Genomic DNA, 23,199 nt, shown 5'->3' with positions numbered 1-23,199 from the left:
TTGAAATGATATAAGGCTTTTTTTATCCTCAGAAGTCAAATGTGTGCTCTGTTGAAAACAGTGTTTGTTTGGCCCTTTTATTTCTCTTAGTATCTTTTTCAGCCATGATTTCCTGGTGATAGGAAGGGCAATCATTGGGAGTAAGTAATGAGTGAGTCAGTTAATGGCTAGGTCAGGACAGCTCACATGCCTGGAGCGGCAGGTCACTAGATGACACAGAGCAGCAGGATGGCCCTGGGATTGGGTGGCCTGGGGAAGTCATTCAGGTTATACTGTCGGTTTGAGAAAGTTGTGCCGGCCAAACAAAATGGTCTGACATTGTGGCTCACGGGTTTGCATTCCATGTTCTTCAGCAGAGCACAAGCAACTCTGGTTTTGCTGAGTAGTTCTTTGTCCTTGTTCTCAGGCTAAAATGCGCTCTCAGTCAGCGTTTATAGGCACCAGTGGGACTTGTAAGAACAGGGAAGGCGGATTATGAAGAGCCTTAGAGCCCTCAGTCCCATTCCTTCTACCTCAGCTTAACCTTCAGAGAGAAAAGAAGGCAGCGCTGGCCTCAGATGCATGACAACAGCACTTGTGAGGGCGCTTCAGGTGGAAGGCACTGCGCATGCCAAGGCTGAGCAGGTGGCTCTCTGTGGGTAAACAGTGAGAGAGAGGACAGATGAGGCCCACATGAGGAGGGTCTGCATTGTGAGTGCATGGAGCTGTGACTAAGAATATACATTCTGAAACCAGATTGGCTTCCGATTCAAATTCTGAGGTTGTGCTGCCTGCTGGCTCTTCCATCTTGGGTGCCTGTGTCAGCTGTGTAAAATGGGGCTAATTACCTCACTGGACTAAATGTGAGTACTTAGAGCAGTGTCTAGTTTAATAAACGCTGGCCATTATTGTTATTATTATTAGCTATCGGTGCACACAAGTTCTGAGAATCTATGTTCACACCAAGCATTGTCTGGGGAGAATAAGTGTTCATATGTGTATGTGTGATTGTGTTTTTCAGTGTCCATACTTCCTATTTTCCAAGTTACATTTTAGAAATGAGTAAGATATACTTTTTTTAAAGTTTATTGGATTCACAGTACCCTTTTTATTATAAAATACACATAAAATTTACCATTTTAACCATTTTAAAATGTGCCGTTCTGTGGCATTTAGTGCATTCATAGTATTGTACAACCATCACCACCATCCAGTTCTGGAACATTTTCATCATCCCAAATGGACACCCTGGACCCATAAATAGTCACTCTCCCCGCAAGTTTTGGCTACCACTCATCTCTTTTCTGGATGTACCTGTTCTGGATATTTCATATAAATGTGTGGTGGGGGCAGAGTTGTAGGGCCTGGCACCCATTCCAGCGAGGAAGTGGGCAAGAGCTTTTGTGGGCCGGGGAAGCAGGGCCTGCCATTGTCTTCCGCACGTTCTCGTTTGTTCACTCTGCTGGCACAGACAGTTGCCCCGACACTCCCTTCCCCTTCCCCCCATCTGCTTGGCCTTGTCTACTCAATGTTTGTCTTAGGACTGGCTTCTATGGCAAATACCTGGGTCACCTGGGCGTCCTTTCGTTTTACCTGATCTGGTTCGGTTTTCTGTTGAGTTAATTTGTTCATTTGAGTCTGCCTTTTTTATGTTCCTTGAAAATTCTAGTCCAAGCTGTTGGGAAAAAGGAAGCTTCCAGATCATATTTGCAAATTCTAAAATGGTATTTAGTGGATGCGCAGCCTGTGCTGCCTGAATAGCCCTGCTGTAGCTATCCACGGTGAATAGAGTGCCCTCGGGAGGTTTACAAGCCCGCGACACAAGTCCCGTGTAGTGACATAGTGCACAGATGGCACAGGCTTATGCTTGGCCCAAAGTTCCGCAGGGTTTCAGAGAAAAGAACAAATGATCTGTGGGTGTGGAAACATATTAAAGTATGTCTACCATACCAACAGTGATTATTTAGTGCCTAAAAGTTGCTCTTCAAGAATTTAAGTGACACTGGAATTGGGAGCTTTGTAACTATGAATAGGCCAACACGGCAGAATTTCAACAGGAAGGTCTTCTGAAGGTGTGGTGATCTCTCACAGTTCAGACGATGACACCTTAACTCATGGAGATTTTAGCCTCAGAATGACTTGGTTCATTGATTTTCATTTTGTTTACAATGAACTCCTAATTTGTCTTGAATGAGCTATTTTTTCCAAAAACTTCTTAAGCTATTTTTTTCCCTTACTACTTGCTTTAAAAGAAATAAAAACAGGTAATTAGTCATTTTGAGAAGATAAGTAATCAAGTCTCCTTCGAAATCAGGACAAAGGTGAAGTAGTTGGGAGGTCAAGAAACCAAGAAGTTGGAAGTAAAGCTTGGATCTTTTACCTCCACCTGGTGGGGATTTTCTGTCACTGCAGATGAATTTAATACAAACAGCCCTAAATATTTTAATTCAGAGTGACTGTTGATTACTTTTAGGGTTTAACTCTGCTGGGTTGTTGGTGTCAGACGGCTTGTGTACCACTCTGTCATAGACTTGCTGGTTTTGGGGGGGGGTTTGGTTGTGCTTATGAACTGTACTTCACCATGCATAGAAGGGATGTGATTAGACCCGCAGTGTAACTGAATACTTGGGGAGATGCTTTGACATGTTTACATAATTGAACGGGAAACATGGTCACAATAACTCTAGGAATAGGATTTATTGTAAAAATCTGTCGGTGTGACCCAGTGTCACAGAGGAATATGCTAGGGAAATCATATGTATTTAAACATAAGATTTTTTAGGGTCTTTTGTTGATGACTTATAGAAAGTATGGTATATTAGTATAGCCATTATTCTCTGGAATTTTCTAGAAGATACATCATTGCCTAATGAAACAAGCCAAGCAATCTGGGATTTCTACATAAATGTTCCTACCCAATTTCTTTTGGCCACCAACCAAAACAGATTCCCTGTTTCAGGGGAAAGACGCATTGTAGTGAAGTGGTAAGATGTTAATTCCTTTAAGAAGGAAGGCTCCTTCTGCTTGATATTGAAGCAGCCACAGAGCACAGGGTTCCAGCAGGACACACCCCCTTGCTCCCACCCTCTCCCCATTTAAAATCTAACCCGGGTATCACTCCTAAAAAGACTTTTGAGTACCCTTTGGGGGCCTGGCCTATACTGTTCTCATCCTCTCTGTGTTGCCAGGACCTAGCAAGATGCTTAATATGGAGCCTGATGGGGAGTGACTTCTCAATAAAGGCTTGGTGGATGGATCAAAGAGAATTTGCAGATTTCCCCCATCTGTGGTGTTAAAGGGGAGGAAAAGTTTGAAGGAATTGAAGTTTTTTTTTTGTTCAAATAGTAAATGAACAAAATGCTACTTTAGGTTGTCTTTTTAGTAATCTTAGATGGTGAAGGATGTAATGATATACTTCAATTCTAAAAATTCTGTCCTTTCTAAATGAGCATATATCTTTCTTTCAGATTAAAAAGTTGTTTGAGATCAAATTGTAGTAGAAGTCAAGGTATCCAGCAAAGAACACCAGAATATAGTTAAAGTTTTTTAAATTTCTAAAGTTGCCGTAAATACATGACCACAACAAAAAGTCGTGAATTCTTTAAATGTCCTGATGAAATGCACATGCATATCTTCAACTCATTTCCAAAATGTACACAAATGAGTCAGTTGACATCTGCTTCTGCTCTTTTCTAAGGTATAAATGTGAATCTGGCCCCTTTTAATCATCTCCAGCACTTTGTCTAAGTAGCTTTCCATGATTTGTATACAAAAGTCACTTCCCAGGAGAGGAAGACTCTTTAAAGTGTAAGCCGAAGTGTACACACGATTAACATCAGAGAGACCTTCGTTTTTGGAAGTAATTTGAAAGAAAATGAGCAGGGGCTTTTTCTTTTTTTAAAGAAAGAAATTGGAACCATATTTTTAGGTATTTATGTGTAACCAGAAAGGATTGTATCAGCCTCCCTCTATCCTATATGTTTCCTCTAGTACATCCTCTGTGACCTTTTAATTTCCAAGGTTATTTTTGGCAGAAATGTTTAATTCAAATTTGTAAGGCCCACAGATTAAAGATTGATCTAGCTTGATATCTGTTTTTAAAATGTCATTAATAAGCAAATATTAATGACATGAAAGTATTAAATTGTTTGGGAGACTTAGTTTAAAAATACAGACCTATTTAATATTAAAAGCAGCAAGTTTAAAGAGGGAATGAATTTTTCCCCTCATGTTGCAGCATGTTGGAGTGTACTAATTTATGATGAAAGGTTTTTCCCAAGTGGGACATTTCAAAACCAAGAGTAGCCCAGTTTTGTAACTGTAGTGTTGTTTCACTGACGATGGTATTCCTAAAAGAAGAGACAAAAGCTAGAAACTCATGTGCCATGTTGTTTCTGGAAGGATGTGCTGTGATTGATAGGGTCCTTCATGGGGACTTCCCTGCAGAGCTTGAGAGGCCCTGTTAATGACTCAGCAAGCTTGTGCTCTTAGTTTGATGAGGTTCAGATATTAATTAAACCTCTTCCTTTTTTTTTTTGTTTTTTTTAACCCCCTCCGCCCCAATTGTTACTCCCACATCCTTCTTCCTACCTGCTCATGAGTATAATAGCCATATCATATTTACCCTAAGTCCCATCCTTGTTTCCGCTCCCTCTGTCCATTTGCCAGTGCCCCCCTGGGCAGGGGTAGTGCTGAGGAGGGGGTGTCTCACACTGTGGGCTCCCAGCACAAAGCCACCCTGATGCCTGCTCTGCATAGCCAGCCTTCCCTCCCTGGCCTATGGTCCTTGGGTTGTCACTGCTGCTGGACTCTTCGTCCCCCGCTTTCCAGCAGAACACTTCCTGAGCAGCTTTCTTATTTAGCAAGAGCTCCTGGAGCAAAGTGTGGCTCCACCAACTGGTCACAATTCTTTGCTTGATGCTCTGGGGACACAGGCACTCCCAAGTGAGAGAATGGGCTTCTGGTAAACCTCTTCCTCCCTGCCAGGACCTGGGAGCACCTCCATTCAGCACTGCTCCTCGCTCAGCCTCTGCCCCCACCATAGCCACGAGGCAGCGGTCTGTACAAGTGCCAATCCGTTTGGGACTGGATCTGCCAATTGGTCCTGGGAAGTTAAAAGGTTCTTTTCAGGGCCTTGCGGCCCTTGGCGGGGGGGGGGGGGGGGGGGGGCGCGGGGGGGTGGGACGGGGAGCATTGGGGCTAGGGATTCCGACCTAAAGGCTTGAGCCCCTTTCCATTTAAGCAAGGTCAGCCCACAGGCAGCTTGTTAGAAATGCAAGTTCTCACCACCACCGCCCCTCCTCCCCAGCTCTCTGGGTGGTTCTGGTGTTTGCTCACGCCTGGGATGTGGTCTACTACACTATTCAGGGTGAAGACTGTAGAGGGGACATCCTTCTAGGATTTTGGAAACAGAAGGAATCTCAGCTGGAGGCCATGGTCCCAAACATTCACCCCAAGCTTTACTTTTAAGGTTGAGCCACATAACCAATGGAAGGGGAGTCAGGACTCAAAAGCAGGGCTGCTGGCTTCTTTTTATTTTTGTCTTTCTGTATGATGCGCCTTCCTTTGCAATATGTTAAGATCATTTTTCATTCAATTAAAACAAGCCTGCTCTGCCCTAGTGCCCCAAATAGCAGTTTTCATCAGTGGCCTTGGTCACCTTTCCCATTTACTGCTAAACTGTGGCATATATTGAAATTTGCATGTGTGCAGTTATAATGAAAGGAGTGGAGGCCCTGAGGTGTTTTTTTTCAAGTGGGTACTTACAGGGAACACCACTCCTGCATCCTCTCATGTTCATTCAGCAAACATTTGTTGGAACTTGCTATTTGCTCTTTGGCGGTATGGTAACTATTTTTCCAGATAAAGGAATAATTGTATCAGTCTGAAGAGCGTGCAAGATTCTTAATCAGTGAACAGTTAAAGTGTTTCTAAGTGACTTGGGACTTGGTTTGTTCCAAATGTTGCTTATGTAGTACAGCAGTGCTGAGTGCCTCTCCTCCAAAGGGTGTTTTCCCCTCACAACTGGTAACTGCCAGTCAGTGTTGGGCTCCTGGCTGCAGCTCAAGTCTGTGTTCAAAGGCTAACTAGAGCTGAGGGTTTGGAATCTTGTACTTTATTAGGTAGTAATTGTATATCAAAAGACAATAATAGGATTGGTGGGTTCATCTAAGCTGCACATATATCTGTTATCAGCGGAAGTGGGGATCTTGGGATACTGCTGGAATAAGTAAGCATTTCCGGAGGCCCCCACGGGAGGATGAGAGCCAGTGTCCAGAGTTTCCATTCCATATTGCAGCCGGGTCCAATTCATCACCAGGTTAGTTGCAGTCTGTTAGTCCATTGCGTGTGGGATGCAGGTTAGCGTAAGGGAGCCCTACAAGCCCAGAGTCACACAAGTCCCAAGCGCAGTAAGAGCGCAGTAAGAGCACAAGAAAGGGAACTCTTTTGTTTAGGGGATTAAATATCCCTAATTACGCGCCCTTGCAGTGGCCATGTCCATTCTAGCCAATGACCTTTGTTCTCAGGTGTGATTGACAGCAACTTTACTGGGCATGCCTCTAGCTCCCTTTTGTTGGGAGTTGTAGCTTCCTGGCGAAGCTGCCCAAGTGACATGCCTACAATATCTGGCCTTCCCTTTGCTCCTTTCCTGTTATTAATAACTAGGTTAATTACAGTGCTATCATAGCCACTTGTAGAAGTGTCACAATCCCCTTTTTAAGGATTGTGATGTCAAAGGAAATGAATTGGCTTTTATAGTTTGTGCTTTTTATTTCTAGCCTTGACCATTTGTTCTTTGATTATGATCCATTTATTTGGTGAGTATGTTTTGGTAGAGAGAACAATGTCCCATTTTAGTTGAGAGCAGAAATAGTAGGGCGTCCCCCAAAAATGTATACACACACATTGAATCATTATAAGGGCAGTGTTTATTAAAATACATTTCATTTTCAAAATTGAGCTATCTGCTGTTGAAGTGTGTGTACATTTTTTGTATATTAGAAGCAGTACCTGATTTTCTGAAAGTGAACACATAAGATACCTATCCATTCATTTAGCGGTTTTCATTATTTGAGAGCTGAAAAATCTGACACTTTTTAATTGTTTTAAATCATGAGTGCATATTATTTTAAAGTTATTGCTCATTTTAAAGATACTTTTCTCCAAATGTCAGCCTCGGAAAGCTGATGAAACGGTTTAGTTTTTTAGGCATGAAGTTGTGGTCACACCTTACACAGTGCTGTTTTCTGTGCTCTAGGAAGGATTCGGGCATATCTTTTCTTTTGATCAGACATTCTGTGAGGCAGTGCCCAGATGTTATAAATTTGAGTAGATAGTCTTGACAACATATGCTTTACTGCATTGCCTTCAGAAATAACTTCATAATTTTAAAGAAATGTGCTTTCTAAATATGCTTTCTAAGCCATCTTTATAAGATTACTTTTTTTCTCTCTTTAAAATTAAAAGCATGATGAAATCTGGCTGGAAAAAGTTAAGTATTAGATCAGACTATGTGAAATTGTTAGTATTTGCCAGCTTTTGAGCTATGAAAATGACCTTGTTTTAATGGGTGAACCTAATAGGTCTTTCGAATTAACCTTCGGTAGATGATAACCTTAAATGGTCTAGTTTGTTCTCTCACAGCTTTCCAAATGCTGCTGCGTTTTAGATGTTACTTTTGTTCCAACTGCTGCCTTTTACTTCCTAAGAAGGGCTTTCTGCTTCTCGGAGCTGTGCAGTGGCTACCCAGGCTTTAGCCCTGAAAAGAGCTTTTGTTTATGAAGTCGGTGGCTGAGACCCAGCAAGCCCGAGGAGAGCCCGCGGTTGCCAAGTCCTTCTTCAGTGCTCTTTGGCGTGAGCAGACACTCAGTCCAGTAGAGTACCTCTTCCTTTTGCCATTAAGATGAACCTAGGCATTCATTTCTATCTTAAAAGTTTGTAACTTGTCTCTGGTGTATGTGTGAGAGCCCCCAGAGTTTTTTGTTGTTTTTTTAATTAAAGTGTGTGTGTAACTTTATTAAAGTGTGAATTGTGAACCAGCTCCTAACTTGTAATAGGGCCTCCTTGAACTCAGGAACAAAACAAAACTCAAATAAAAGTTTTGAGGTAGCAGAGATTTTGCTTTTGCTTAAGAAATTTTCACTCATCAAATGCTCTTCACATTTGCCTTTGCTATGTTGTGAAGCAAACCATTGTCAAGATCCTTTTTGTAGTAGATATAGAGGTTTCCCACCCCCCATCCTCAAAGAAGATATAAATAAATGTTAGCATCTTTAAAAAAAAAAAAAGAAATGTAAAAATGTGTCCCATTTCTGCTACCTTACATGGTCAAGTACTTTGAGAATACTTACAATATTTGCATCCAGTAGTGGAGTTAGAGAATCTCTCATATAATTGAAGACAGTTGGATAGCAGTGCCCTCTTGTGGGGTAATAACATATTGCTTATTTCATGCTTGCTTAAGTCTGAGCGAGGATTTATAAATTTCTCTTAAAAATCTGTATGTATGAGTATATTTTGCACAAAGTACCTTTTCACCAGGACCTCAAACCCATTATTAACTTAAGTAGAACAGTAGCGGGGGAGGTGGTAGAAGGGGCTGGATGTTTAGTAGAATTGCTCCAGTTCCTGGCTGGGGGAAAACTTTCTGGTAAGAGTTAGAAAATGTTTTTTTTTTTGTGAGCAGCTAATGGCAAATATTTTTAAAGAAATTCATGTAAACGGCTCCTTAAAGTGAATTCCTTATAATTCGCTTTTATAAAGAACTCACTTTTTCAACCATGTAAACTCTTTCCTAGGCAAGGCTCTCTGGGCTGAGATCCCTTCAGGTACTTGAGTCTTATCAATGATGAACTGTAAATTGCATCACATTTTTGCAGTAAAATATTGTGGTTAGCCTGCGTGTCGGGAGAGCTCTTCTGAAGTAAGTTCTCCAAAAATAGTAGCAAGAATGATGCTTCTTATCGGATTTTGCTCTTGCGGGGGCGGCGGGGGGGAATGATGTTCAATCTTTCCCCCCCCACCCCACCCCCCCCACCCCCGCCGCCCTGCAGTTAATATCCTATTTGATGTTTGTTAAATGAGTGCTCTGGGTTACATGGAGTCCTGGAACTTGGGAGCGTCTTTGTCTGAAGGCCAGATAATGAACCAACATGGACATTTTACTGGGGAGGGCTCACCCTGTGAATTTTAAATAGGACACCCCTTCCTCCCATTTTAGTGTAAGGAATTTGTTGTAATATGTTCTACAGTCTACTTTCATTTAAGGAAATAAATGCATTTTGTGTCAAATAAAACTTTCTTAAACATATTACTTACATTTTTCAGGCATATGCGATTTAATTTTAAAATAATGTTTTGTTTCTTTTTTTAAATATATTTTTGTTGATTTCGAGAGGGAGGGAGAGAGATAGAAACATCAATGATGAGAGGGAGTCATTGATCGGCTGCCTCTGCACACCCCCTACTGGGGATTGAGCCCACAACCCGGGCATGTGCCCTTGACCGAAATTGAACCTGGGACCCTTGAGTCCACAGGCCAATGCTCTATCCACTGAGCCAAACCAGCTAGGGCTAAAATAAATAACGTTTAATTAGCACCTTTAGCAAAATTGACTTGTTAATATGTTAAAACTTATTTCATTGGAGTTGAGAGTTTACCTTCATTTTTAAGTGCTATAATAAATATATAAATATATAGTAATAATAAGTATAGTGTTACAGTAATAAATATTTTTGCAACAAGCACAGCCTTATCCAGGCCAGTAGCCCCACCTACCCTGAAGGGCAGCCCACCAGCCTTAGCCTTTCCAGGACCCCCCTTTCCTATCCTTCAAGGACTTTCTCGCTTTTGCTTCGTCTGCCCATCAACTATTTGGTTTTCCTCCTGGGTTGTGGAATATGACCTTTGGTTGCAACCTCTTTTTGTAGGTGAAATCCCGATATCTTTCTCTCTCTATTAATTTGTAAGCCTCCAAAGGCTTTGGAGGTCTGCCTTGATAAACATGACAGTGTTGGTGGTCTCTGGCTGTGATATGGATAAAATGAGAAAGAATGGAAGAGGTAGGCGATTGGCCTGGCTGCGCTCTAGCCTAGCAGTGCTCTAGGCTGTGGCCCCTTTTACCATAGAGCTCTGTTGACAGCTTCTGCCCCCTTCCCTGTCTACCATGCTAACCCCCCTCCACACGCCACCCCACCCCAGGTCTCTATGCAGGGTCTCTGTGAGATTAGAAACATTATAAAAAAGTGTTCTGTTCGGGTGTGTAGGTTTGATTGTATTTCTCAGTTCTCAATGCACTTTAAAATTTAGCTTTTAGGATTCATTGGTGGAAAGCCAGTAAGGATTAATGAGAGGGCTGGATTAGAGAATATTTTTTAATGCAGTTTGGTTCCTCTGAGGTACATTCAGTAACAGAAACTAGGCCAACAAGTTATTGACAATTAGTGGTCCTTTGGGAATCTGCTTTAATGAATAGATAAGAATGATTTGTAATTAGCATAATAATTATATGCAAATGAATGCTTCTGAATTGCTCTAAAACACTTCTGAACTGTTTAAACAGCCCTCCTGAGATCTTGTTACTCTATTAATTTGTGTAGCAAATCCTTTTTTCATAGATCATGCAAAGATAAACTTCAGTCCAGCCCCTGTCCAAATTATTATGTATTCCAAGGTGGTAGGACCTGAATTAATGAGATTTACTTATACTATATTAATGGCACTCTGTGGGAACCTGAATCGGTGAGGAGTCACTGGGGAGATGTAATTAAAAATAGAAAAGAAAGCTGCTTATTTGAAAATAACTGTTCAAGTGAGTTTCTTAAACAAGTTAGTAAATGTTATTTCTCTTAACACCGCTGTTACTTGCTATTGCAAAATGTAATGCCAACATTTTTTTATTAATAGGCTTCCCCTTTGGGGTCTGGCTTGCATTTTGTCAACTCCAGTTAGTTATGCACTGGGGTCAGTGGTGATAGGATCCAGGAATCCCTTGTTTTCTATGTGCCGCAATACTGAAAAATGCAGGGCAGTGCTGATAAATGATGTTTGCTATTTACCTTCGAATTTAATGCAGCCTTTCTCCCATCCTGCCCTTGACTTTTAGGATGTGCTTAGAGGAAATAAGCTTGGCTAAATTGAGCAGCAGTACCTGTGCATTTTAAACTTAGTGATTATCTTGGAGCTATTTGAATAGACACCTAATTAATCATGCTACGCTAAAGGGAAGCACTTTACGGCAGGCTGCAGGATCCTAATATCTCTCTCAAGTTTTATGTTGACCCTGTAGAACTGTTCCTCTTTTTTGGGGGGAGGGGGGTGCTCTTTAATAAGCAGATGTCCAGGAGTTGCTAATGGTGTGTTTGGGCACCCTTTTCCTTATTTCCATTAAGCCTCACCGGTGGGAACCCATTCATGGTTCTTTAGGCAGTTTCTGGTGTCTGGAGTTTATTTTGATTTTTTTCACAAGCTGTCAAGACACTCCTACCAGCCTGCCCTTCACCTTCTACTCACTTCCCATTCATAGTCATGAGTTAAATCTGGACTCAAGGATATTTAGGTTGGCTCAGCACAGATTTTGCACTTGTATTTTGGGGGATAGCCACTATGCTTAAAGATTCATAAAACTAATATTCTTTGTCTTCAAAATGAATCTGGTTTCTGTTGAGAGTTTCTATTGAGAGCTGTAGTGAGTAACAGATGCATACCCAAGAGGCAGCACAACTTTTGTATTCCAGTGACAGAAAACAGGTATTTCTAAGAATTGAATAAATGTATTCTGTGGCTCCAGCTTGGAGACTCAGTAATCCATTTATTTTCCATATTTTATGTGTTCTCCAAAGGGTGTCTTGACTTTCTTGCCTCCTTTTTTACTTAAATAAGAGTTTTCAATTAAATGGAGTTGTGTTAACACTAATCCGAATCTACGTAATGTTGATACCAGTGTGTTTTCTGTGGTTCAGGTACTGGTATTAGTGGAGCGAGCAGTGTCTAGGGACATCACACCTAACTTGATAATGATGGTTTTACTAAGCCCTTATCCTGGCCAGGCCTCTGGGCATTCTACAGATAATTAAAATTTGATCATAAAACATTTTAAACACAATGCACCTTAGCAATAAGATTTTTCTACTTTTAAACATGATTTTAAAACTCATTTTACAAATACGTTTCCTTGGCCTAGTGAATTTGCTTTCTTTTTTTCCCAAGGATTACAGAAAGTACATAGCAAATTCAGCCTTCAGAATACCCAGGAGCTGAAGACTCAAGTAGGCTACAGCTGTCTTCACCCACTGTATTCTAAAAGAACTAATGAGATGAGAAGTCTGCAGCTGGTGGCAAGCACAATAAACCATGAGCCAAGGGCTTCTCTTCATCAGAGCCTCCCTTTCCCCATGGGATCCCAGAGGAGACAGAATACTAACAAAGCCAGCAGGCTGTCTCATTCCACACTATTGCTCATTTGCAGCTATAATTGGTAGCTGAGGTTGCATTCTCTATGCTGAAACTGTCATACATGAAAGAATATATTTGTTCGTTGTGATACGGATATAAATCGGCCAGTTTTCAAATACAGAAAGACCAAACTAGATACCCAAGAATAAAATGCAGCAAATAAGATACTCTTCGACAAATTCAATGTTTGTTACAGAAATACAAAAGTGAGGTGGTTAAAACTACATCTGCTTCCTGCTTTTTAATATCTTGCTACTTAATTCAGCTGATTAAACATTTACATGTTCAAACTAACAAAAAAAGCACAAAAAAATTCCTAGGTTTTGACAAGATGCATTATTCTCATCTGTCAAGGTTAAGGTGCTATTGTTAATAATTGGGTTTTGTTACATTTTCAGTATATCTTTAATATCTGCTGCTTTATATTCCAGAGAAAAAAGCAGAGAGGGAAAAAGACAACGCTTTAGAGATATATGTATATGTAGTGTTTTATATGCATGCACTCATTTCTTGTAGGAAAATTCACTTCGGTTTCTGATGCTGCTCCTTTTTTGTGTTTTTGAAATGTGATTTTGCTTATCTGGCATTTGTGGACACTCTTTGCCCCTCTCCTATGTAAGTGCCAGAATGAGCCCAGGACAGAGGCTGAGAAGCCTTGTGTTGAAGTCCTAGGTGAGCCATATCATCTCCTTGTTGGGCTGCTGCATCCTCATGTGTAACGTGAGATTTGTCTTCCCCTGTATAATTCTGTGAACCCATATTGCAGAACAGCATCCCGTGAACAACCAGCACTAAAAGTGAAGACTTAAAATATACTTTGTGGAACAGTATATGAGTTAGGTCCAGAGTGAAGTTTTAAGGTGTTCTTTCATGTTCTTCAGTTAATTAATCCATGTCAGACGGGTGTGGAAAACCCAACGTCATCACCCAGGTGTGGAGCTGGGTTTAGGAAGGAGAGGGGCATTGTCCAAAAAGTCCATGTAACCCATCCACTCACACTGTGACCTTCCCTGGGGCCATAGTCATGCTTAGGGCCATCTCCTGGGCGAGGCACCTTCTCAGTTAATTTACCTCCACATGAAAATAATTTATGCCCTAGCCGGTTTGGCTCAGTGGATAGAGCGTTGGCCTGGGGACTGAAGGGTCCCGGGCACATCCCCAGTAGGAGGCGTGCAGGAGGCAGCTGATCGATGTTTCTCTCTCATCGATGTTTCTAACTCGCCCTCTCCCTTCCTCTCTGCAAAAAATCAATAAAATATATTAAAAAAAAAAAAAGAAAGAAAATAATTTATGCTGGCCACGATTTAGAACAATTTCACTTTTCTTAAATTAGTTGTTTCTTGGTTTATGTACTACTCTTCCTTAGTGGGTTTTTCTCCTTTAACCCTACTGACATTTGCGTACACTCTGGGCTGTGGATTTTAGGGTGCGTTGTTTTCTCTGTTGGAGTGGACAAGTGTAGAATCCACAGAAGTAGTCCTGCAGTCTCCATTTACCTCATCGATTCTAAGATTCCTGCCCCCTTGACCTTCCCCCTCATATTTTATTATATTCAAAATCAGGATTTGTCTTTCAGTTATAGCATGTTTGTTGGCTGAATGCTTTCCTTCCTAATGGAGCACCTCTCTGAAATTTAGGAAATGTGGTATTTGCTGTTCAACTCATACAAGGCTCTATAACATTTCAGATTTTGAAAGAAACACAAAATGTGAGCATGATGCCCACAGTGAGGTCACTCAGTGAAAGAGAAAAAAGAAAGTGTTTTCCTTCAAATGTAATGAAACACTGGCCAAGCCTCTGGGCATTGTACAGATAATTAAAATTTAAGCATAAATCATTTTAACACAAAGCACCTGAGCAATACGAGTTTTCTACTTTTAAACGTGATTTAAAAAATGCATTTCCTTGGCTGGCATCGGGGGTTTCAGTTCTAATTCTTCTGCATTCTCCGTCGGCAGTTAGCAGGTCCTCCCTGGCTTCCAGGTGCCTTTCCTTTGTTTGCCTCCGTCTTCCTCCCAGCTAGACTGTGACTTGCTCGGAGCCAGAACCAGGTACTGGCTCTCCTTACCCCTTGGTCTGCTTCTTAGCATCCTGTGCGCTCCCTCCTCCTTCCTGCGTGGTGGCTGATGAATAAATAGACCTTGATTAAGGGACATGATGTTAAAAGTGATTATTTGATCTGATGTTAAATGTTTTCAGTTGGGGAGAAAAGGGAGCTTGTCTCTGGGTTTTAATTCTAAGCCTCTGACCTAGAAGGAAGTGTCCTGGGGAGTCCCATGATTATTTATGTTTGCACTAGGGCCGTTTCTCGCTGTGAATCCAGGTCTGGGGAGGCCAACCCTATGCCATTGATTCTTTTCTCAGTCAGCAGTGAAGTTGTTCATTTTTAAGGTGTGGTTCTAAATAGGAGTTCAGAATTCATATTCGCCGACGGTAATTGAACTTCTGCTGATGTGCCCAGACACATGAAGTAACCCCAGTCGTCCGGCCCCTTGCAGTCGGCTCACCCCTGTTTGTCATTCCTTGGTGACACTGACTGTCCAATGCCTGTGGCTGTGCCACATTGCATATTTCAAGCAGTAAGGCCCTGTGTGGCCTGCTCCCTTTGCTTCCGTAGTGATTTTAGCTGATTGTTGGGCCTTTTTATAGCTTCTTAGACAACCTTGAAACAGGCTTCGAGGTCAGGGTCGTACATTTACCCAGCTATCTTTAAAGTTTTGGTTTTTTACCTGAACCTCACATTTATAACTTTCTCTTTAGGAATTATTATGTCATATGCACTTACTGAATAGCTGCTGAGTCTTGTTGTTAATCCTCACCCGAAAATATTTTTTCCATTGATTTTTAGAAAGAATGGGAGAGAGGGAGGCGGGTAGAGAGAAACATGGATGTGAGAGCAACACATGGATTGGTTGCCCTGACCAGGAATCCACTGAGCTATACCAGCCAGGGCGAGCTTTTGAGTCTTGATTGGCTGCTTCTCAGCATGTTTTCACTGGTTTGTGAAAGTTTGTGTTGTGCTTTGGAATATGTTCAGTACTTATCTCTAGAACAACGATTTTTCATATTGACTTATCTGGGCACTTCCCCCAAAGTGTGTGGTCCCGCCACCAGTGCAGTGAAGGACTCCTGGTTCCAGAGTTCTGCTTGAGAGGGGCGGGCTCTTTCCTTGTAGTATTTCCAGTTGACCAACTGACCTGTTCACTGTCACTATTACAACTCCTCTACACCTGAACTTTAGCTCTTCAAAGGTAGTTTTTATTTCTTCCTGTAGATTGTGCGCATATATGTGTGTAATGACAACAGAACTTTTGTAAAGCAAACTGGTTTAAAAATATTTACTTCGTTCATTTTCTCTGTTCTATTGGGAAGAGTATATTAAGGAATATTGAATTTACACACACTAGAGCAGGGGTCCTCAAACTTTTTAAACAGGGGGCCAGTTCACTGTCCCTCAGACTGTTGGAGGGCCGGACTATAGTTTAAAAAAAAAAAAAACTATGAACAAATTTCTATGCGCACTGCAGGCCCGGGACGAGTCAGCTGCTAAGCAGGACAGGCAGCGGCACCCGGCGGGCCGGATAAATGTCTTCGGTGGGCCGCATGTGGCCCGTGGGCCGTAGTTTGAGGACCCCTGCACTAGAGCCTTGCATAAAACCTAAATGCTAGAGCGGTGCCCCTAAGGAATCACAAACCCCTCCCTTTTCTCTTATGGCTGGGAGAGGTACCTCTTCCACGAGGAAGTCACAGTCTGTGTATCCCATGGCTCTCCGTGGACTAGGGTTTGGAGAGGATGACTTCCTGGTTGAGGCATCCACCACAGACCCAACCATGGAAGACATGGGAAATGCCACGGAATCAATACTTCCGATCTGTGTTTCCAGTTACAGCAGTTGCTCTCTAGGAGGGGAGTTAGTTCTATGTCATCATCTATGGGTATTGGTAAAACTGGAATGGGCATGTTTTATTTCTTGAATGTGATTATACATATATCAAAATGCTGGAACTATGGGAATATGTTGGAAGATTTGTTCTGGAGATAGCTCTCTAATAAACCAGTAGACAGCTAGTCAAGACTTCTATTATCTTTAATTATGTAGTCATTTTGCCTTAAGGTAAACGTTTTAAACAGAGAGAACCAAAATGAAAACTAAATGTCATATAGAAGTGTTTATCTTCTTCTATTTTATACAGAAGCACAATAAGCCTAATGAGTTGCTGTCGTGTGTACTAGTAGCTGCAAAGCGCTGTTCTGACAAAGTTAAAGAATTTTCTCTGGTTTTCTTCTCTGCTTCTGACTTTGTTTTGCTTTGCAGGACTATAAAGCTGATGAAGACCCAGCATTGTTCCAGTCAGCCAAGACCAAGAGAGGCCCTTTGGGACCCAACTGGAAGGTACTGGATGCTGACCTTTTGACAGGCAGAGTCTTGGCAACAGAACGCTTGACAGGGCTTGAGTCTGGAAGAGCTGGTGACGTTTAAGTGAAAAATAGAAATGGCACAAAAATAGTTTTATTTGCGATAAGGACTTACAGTCAGTTGCAGTTGGCCAGCAAGTCTGTGTTGCATTAACAACCAGAACAGAGCCAGACTGTCACTTTCGGCATAATGCTATTCTGATAATTCTTAAAAGAGACAAGTGAGTTAGTCTTTGGGGATTGTATTGTTCTCTTTTGAGACTTGAAGCAGTACAAAAATCCATGTTAAGTGGGCGTTTCTAGTTTAAATTTAGTCTTAGTAAAAACGGAACATGCTCCCTTCACCCAAGCTTATGCTCCTGGCCTTTTAATAGTTATATTTTGGAAAGCAGGACACCGGAGAACAATGGCGATGGCAAGTAGTTGCTTTCTAATAAAGAGCATATCCTTATTTTATTCAGGGAAGTAAGAAAAGCAATGTCCAGGTAATCATTTAAATTGCTGTAGAAATAAAATGCATTTTAAAGACATTTGTTAAACTAAATGACAAACCTTTACAGAAGGCTCAATGTATTGATGGCAGGTTATTATAGCTAATTTGACAGGAGAAGAGGAGCATAGAAACTTAAACCTGCCCGAGCAGATTTCCCACCAACAGGATTTTACTGAGGAACGAATCTGTCTCGGTCAGTGGTCGGCAAACTGCGGCTCGCGAGCCACATGCGGCTCTTTGGCCCCTTGAGTGTGGCTCTTCCACAAAATACCACGGCCTGGGCGAGTCTATTTGCTTTAACTACAATGCATTCCTTTGAATGGGCATGTTTTATTTCTAGAACAAGTGGCGTTAGAAGAAGTTTAAGTTTAAAAAATGTGGCTCTCAAAAGAAATTTCAATCGTTGTACTGTTGATATTTGGCTCTGTTGACTAATGAGTTTGCCGACCACTGGGCTAGGTGCTAGTTGTTGCTTGCAGGCAGAGGATTAGTGTAACAACCCCACAAGTAACCCATTGCATGGTTCTGCATGGGCGTCAGACTGTTTTGTAGATTGTCTTGCATGCCAATTAAAATGAAGAATGAGTCTGACTTGCTTCTATAAGAAAATGATTCATAATTATCTTATTTTCACATTTGTTCTCTGGGTAGAGTTCAATTCCAGATTCTCCCAGTTTAATGGCCATGACTAGAGACGTTTAACTTAATATCCAGGAAGTGATATATGCCATTTCCAAATCAAGGGACAAATTCAGTATGCATGATCTAAATTTACTCTAATGGATTTTTAAAAAAATCCCTACCCTTCCCAAGATTTCTAGCTGTGGACTTCAGAGGAATCTTAAGCGATTTAATGTTGGCCTTCTAAAAGAGAGTGCTGGGCTGGGCAGCAGGCAGTGGGCAGCTTCTAAGGTTGCCGTGTCTTCTAAAAGGCCATCTTGCTCCAATAAGAAGTAACTCTCTAGTTGACAGGACTTTTACAGGGAATGAAAGGCATCAGTTGAGACTTAGAGGTGAATTAAATACTGAATTTTCTTCCAATTATCCATTTTTCAAGTGTAAACTTGAAAAGCATTGCTACATTACATGGTCGGCTATTATGTTTAGGTTCAAGTATTGGCTGTAGGAATGCCTAACCAATTTTATAACAGGCACAACGATAGCTTGACACTGTGACTTTACCTAATTTCCAAACTTTTAGGAACTTGGAGTACAATTTTTATTCCCTCTTTATTTGCAATTTTTACCTTTGTCACTAGTACTGATTTGTCTTTATTAATTATGATTATTTAAAATTCTGGAATAGTTTTAGCTTTTAGTAATAATGTGAATTTTACATTGTTTCAGGTTGTAATATTGCAGTCTTTCCCCCCATTGTGTGTGCGTATTTATTAAACAGTAGCTTATTATTTCTCTGGGAGAGTGCTGGCTGATAGTCATACCTTTCTACCCATTTGCCTGTTGCTTGTTAACTTTTGCCAAATGGTGGTGGATGTAGCTACTCTTATAAATTGAGTTACTGCTTAACTGAATTTCAGTGAATTACCATGATTAGAAATAACTAGGGTAATCAAGATTAACTAATGAAACCATCTGTTTACTGCTGTGAAGGAAAAATAGAGCAAGAAAGATGACTAGCTGATAATACAGCATAGAGAAGTAGAAACCTGTGGACTGGCTTGATCTTATCCGTGCTCAGGGGCCCCTACTTGTCAATAAAAGTACTCATCATGGCGCTGAAGGTAGCACTGGAGAAGGGTGACAGGTGGAGATTTCTGTGCTTCTGCAATATGAGAGTAGGGAAGGAATGCATTGTAGTTAAAGCAAAAAGGAAGAAGAAATCCCATCTGGACCCACTTCCCCAGGACTGTGTGTGAGAGTGCTTCTGGGTAAGTGGTGCCTGGTCGTTCACAGCTTTGAAGGCCTTCGGTGCCCCTCAGCAGAGACCCACCTTAACAGCACAAATTCCAGAGTGTATTCACAGCTAGTTAAACGTCAGGATCTCTGGGAAACTTTCTCTTACTTATCCCACAGTAGTGTTTTCCTTCTGAATTATTGCAGTATTTACCGCTTGTCTGCACCAGACTGGAAAGGGGAAAAGAAACTTTCCCTGGTGCCAGGCACTATACAAGGTCGTATTTAATCTTCACAACCTTCCTGTGGGGTAAGTACAACTGCTTCCTTTCACAGATCGGGAACTTGGCTAGGTAAACACGGGGAGTAGTTGTAGAAGAAACTTGATTCCGTGCTATCCACAGAGATGTGTAAGGCGTGGATATGTAGCGAATTCTGACTCAATCCGGTGTTTCTAGATCACCAGTCTACACCTTTTATGCTCTGTCATATCATGGCAATTGTGTGCTTTTCTGTATTCGTGGTATTTGTCAGAACTTGGTAATTTCTGTTAATACCAATCATGTGTTTCCAGTGTTCAGGGGATTTGTAGGTGACAGTGGCGTTAGGGAGATCCATTAAAAACCCATTTAAGCTGTGACTTAAATAACTTAATCCTAACTCTGCCTTTGTTTCCACATCTCTAAAATGGGAATGATACTAATAACTACTTCACGGTTGTTATGAGAACAAAATGAAGTAATGAATGAATGTTACATTCCTAGCAGAAAGGAACTACACAGTAAGTGGTAGCTCTTGTCGTTGTCACCATGAAAAGCTCTCATCATCTCTTGGTGTTGATGAGATCAATATCTGTGATATCCTATTTATGACAGTTACTCCTGTTCTCTGTCTAGTATTCAGGGGTTCCCTGGTTCTAGTATCTGGGGGTTGTCAAATACATCCTGGTTCACCTGTCCTTACCTCCCGTGGTTATGTGGTTAATGGTTGGTCCTAACGCAGAGGGGTTTAGAAAGCCTCCAGGGCATAATGGGGTTGCCAGGGAGATTTTAATATTTTCCATGTTGGTTAAGAATACAGGCCTTTTAATTTTAGCCTAAAGTATGATGCATCTTTTTAATTTTCAAAAACTAAAAACTCAGAGATGCAGGCTTTAGTTGTGTATTCATTTTCCCTCTGAAAATAAGAGTGTCAAAAAATCTGAGCCCACGAATTATATTTTGTTATTTAGGGTTTAACCCTTAATGAAGTGACTCTGTGCACAGTAAAAGGAGAGTAGTTTGTAACCTGATAGAGATTTTTGCTTCAGGCTGAATTGTGTGTTTCTGTGGATGTAAATGTCTTGCTTCTCTGTAGCACTTCACATGCGTGTGTGTGTGTGCGCATGTGTGCGTGTTTTGGTTTGTTTATGTTTGGGGGCTTTTGTGTGTGTTGTGGCATTGGTATGACTACTTGTTCTGATGGTTTATGAAAAACAATTTACATGTGGGTTCCTTTAGCTTTCCAGTTTTCCTCCTGATCTGGTGAGGAGTTGTCATTTTAACAAATTGAAACACCACCTTTGAAGATTATGATGTCATTTTTATCCTATGGCAAGGCCTCATTTCTTCCTTCATTTAATCCAGATGCCTCTGAAGACTTGAGCTTTTGTGTCTACATATATATGATAGCGAAAAGCTAGGCGTGTAAGGGTCTTTGCCAAAACATCTAGCCCTTACAGTACTTGACATTTCTCAGAAGACCCAGCCAGTATCTGAATGTTGGGATATAAGGGGATCAGGTCAAATAAAGAAGTTGATCCAGAAATTGTGGTGACTTTATAAAAAAATATATTTTTATTGATTTTTTTCAAGAGAGAGAGGAAGGAAGGGGTGAGAGAGGATAGAAAAATAGAAACATCAATGAGAGAGGAACATCATCAATCAGCTGCCTCCTGCACAGTCCCTAGTAGGGATCGAGTCCACAACCTGAACATGTGCCCAGATTGGGAATCAAACTGGCCACCTCTTGGTTCCTGGGTCAGCGCTTAACCATTGAACCACACTGGCCTGGCGTGACTTTGATATTTATACAGGGTGGGCAGAAGTAGGTTTACAGCTGTGAGTATGCGAAAACAGAGTTTATTGCATTATTTTTATTGATTATTGGAATCATAAAGGCACGTCCCGTTTCTCTTCTGCATTAGTTAACTCCAGTCAGCAGCAGTTCTGGCAGTAGGAGCTTAGCCTTTCAAAAACAGTTTGTCATGCTGTTTACCTTCTCAGTCACGCTTTAGACTCATAATTGCTGGAAAAGCCATTCTGGATCCTCCAAGCCAGTGGAGGGCAGCGCAGTGTGTGTGTGGATTTTAGGAATGCTAATGTGTTTCCTGCCCTACTATCAGGACCACTTTCTCTTCCTACCTCGTATCTGTATAAAGAAGGCTGTAGCCCTAACCGGTTTGGCTCAGTGGATAGAGCGTCGGCCTGCGGACTGAAGGGTCCCAGGTTCGATTCCGGTCAAGGGCATGTACCTTGGTTGCGGGCACATCCCCAGTAGGGGGTGTGCAAGAGGCAGCTGATCGATATTTCTCTCTCATCGATGTTTCTAACTCTCTATTCCTCTCCTTCCTCTCTGTAGAAAATCAATAAAATATATTAAAAAAAAAAAAAAAAAAGGCTGTAGCCTTGGTTGTCAGTGACCCACAAGGTTCTGTTGGCTGGTGATTGGTAGAATAAAATGGGGGGGGGGGGTGTGGGAGAAGGTGAAACTTAGCTGTGGCGATCTGTTTGAGATTTAGACCAGCAGGAAAGCAGCCCAGAGAGTCCTCAAGAGGCTAATGAGCACTGCCCTTCACTGACAGCCTCCCAAGGAGGAAGACTGAGGGTGTTCTCCTGTGAATTCATCTAGACATGGCTGTGACTCCTAGGAAGGATGTGAAAGCATTTTAAATATGTATTTTTTTATTGACTGTGAAAGCATTTTAAAAGCTGTTCCCTCTCTGTAATCTACATTTGCAATCCCATAGTGGGTGGTATAATGAAGCTTAATAATTAGTTTCTGATTAGACCACATCATGGACTATATATAACTAGAGGCCCGGTGCACGAATTCGTGCACAGTTGGGGTCCCTTGGCCAATCAGGGTCAGAGGAGGTTGGCTGGTCAGGGGGAGGAGCTGCGGGAAGTTGGCCGGCCATCCCCGATCAGGGCCACAGGGACAGCTGGCCGAGGAGAGGGACTGCAGGAGATTGGCTGTGCGCACTGACCAGGAGGCAGCTCCTGCATTGAACGTCTGCCCCCTGGTGGTCAGTGCATGTCATAGCAACTGGTTGACCGGTCATTCGGTTGCTTAGTTTTTATATATAGATGAAGCAGACCTTAAAACATGCCTGATTATTTTGAGTGCCTGGTTTGACAACTAGTTTTTTAATTCGATTTTTTAAAATGTGCATTTAATGCAGCATAAATTATGCAACTCCTATGGAGGACACCAAAAACACTGTTGCATGTCTTCAAGAAGCTAAGTGCCCAGGAGCAGTACATGATGAGTTCTGGATTTACCTTGAATACCAATGTGTCTGTTCTCAGGCAGAACTGAAGGGCTCGGGCCTAAAGGAATGAAGGGTCTTACTCAGGTTCGAGAAGGGATTGGGCAGGCTGGGCTTCTTGCAGTGTCTTACTGACACCGTCAGGGACATCAGGTTTTCTTCATGAGTTTTATTTAAAGAGTGAACTTGTGTTTTCACTTGTATATAGTGTCACTCCTAGAGTAATTGGATACAAGCATGAAGCATGTCATCGTTGTTATTAGTAAAATGGGTGTGAGCTCCAAAAATATTAAGTTTGGAGACATGGAAAATGGGCATGATTATCTTCGCAAAGGCAGTACATTTTCCTGCCTTAACTTCATTTTGCTTATTTTTGTGACATTAGTTTAACTTCCAATTAGTTTAATCTTTTGAACTTGATCTCACGTTTACTTCTTCCATTTAACATTTCTCATTTGCCCAAACATGTAGAG

At 41.6% G+C, this 23,199-nt stretch overlaps 1 protein-coding gene across 2 annotated transcripts in view; it reads left to right on the top strand.

The window, feature by feature from the left end:
* PITPNB (phosphatidylinositol transfer protein beta) overlaps positions 1 to 23,199 on the top strand; it is a 60,468-nt gene that overhangs the window by 23,410 nt on the left and 13,859 nt on the right. For both annotated transcript variants that reach the window (XM_080649837.1, XM_080649838.1), the window contains exon 8: positions 16,750 to 16,827. In XM_080649837.1, the coding sequence (XP_080505963.1) occupies positions 16,750 to 16,827 (78 nt within the window). The remainder of the gene's footprint in view (positions 1 to 16,749; positions 16,828 to 23,199) is intronic.

Source organism: Plecotus auritus, assembly GCF_963455305.1.
Source record: "Plecotus auritus genome assembly, chromosome: 13".
Taxonomy (NCBI): domain Eukaryota; kingdom Metazoa; phylum Chordata; class Mammalia; order Chiroptera; family Vespertilionidae; genus Plecotus; species Plecotus auritus.
The sequence above is the reverse complement of the archived record's forward strand: the minus strand, read 5'-3'. Positions and strand labels throughout refer to the sequence as shown.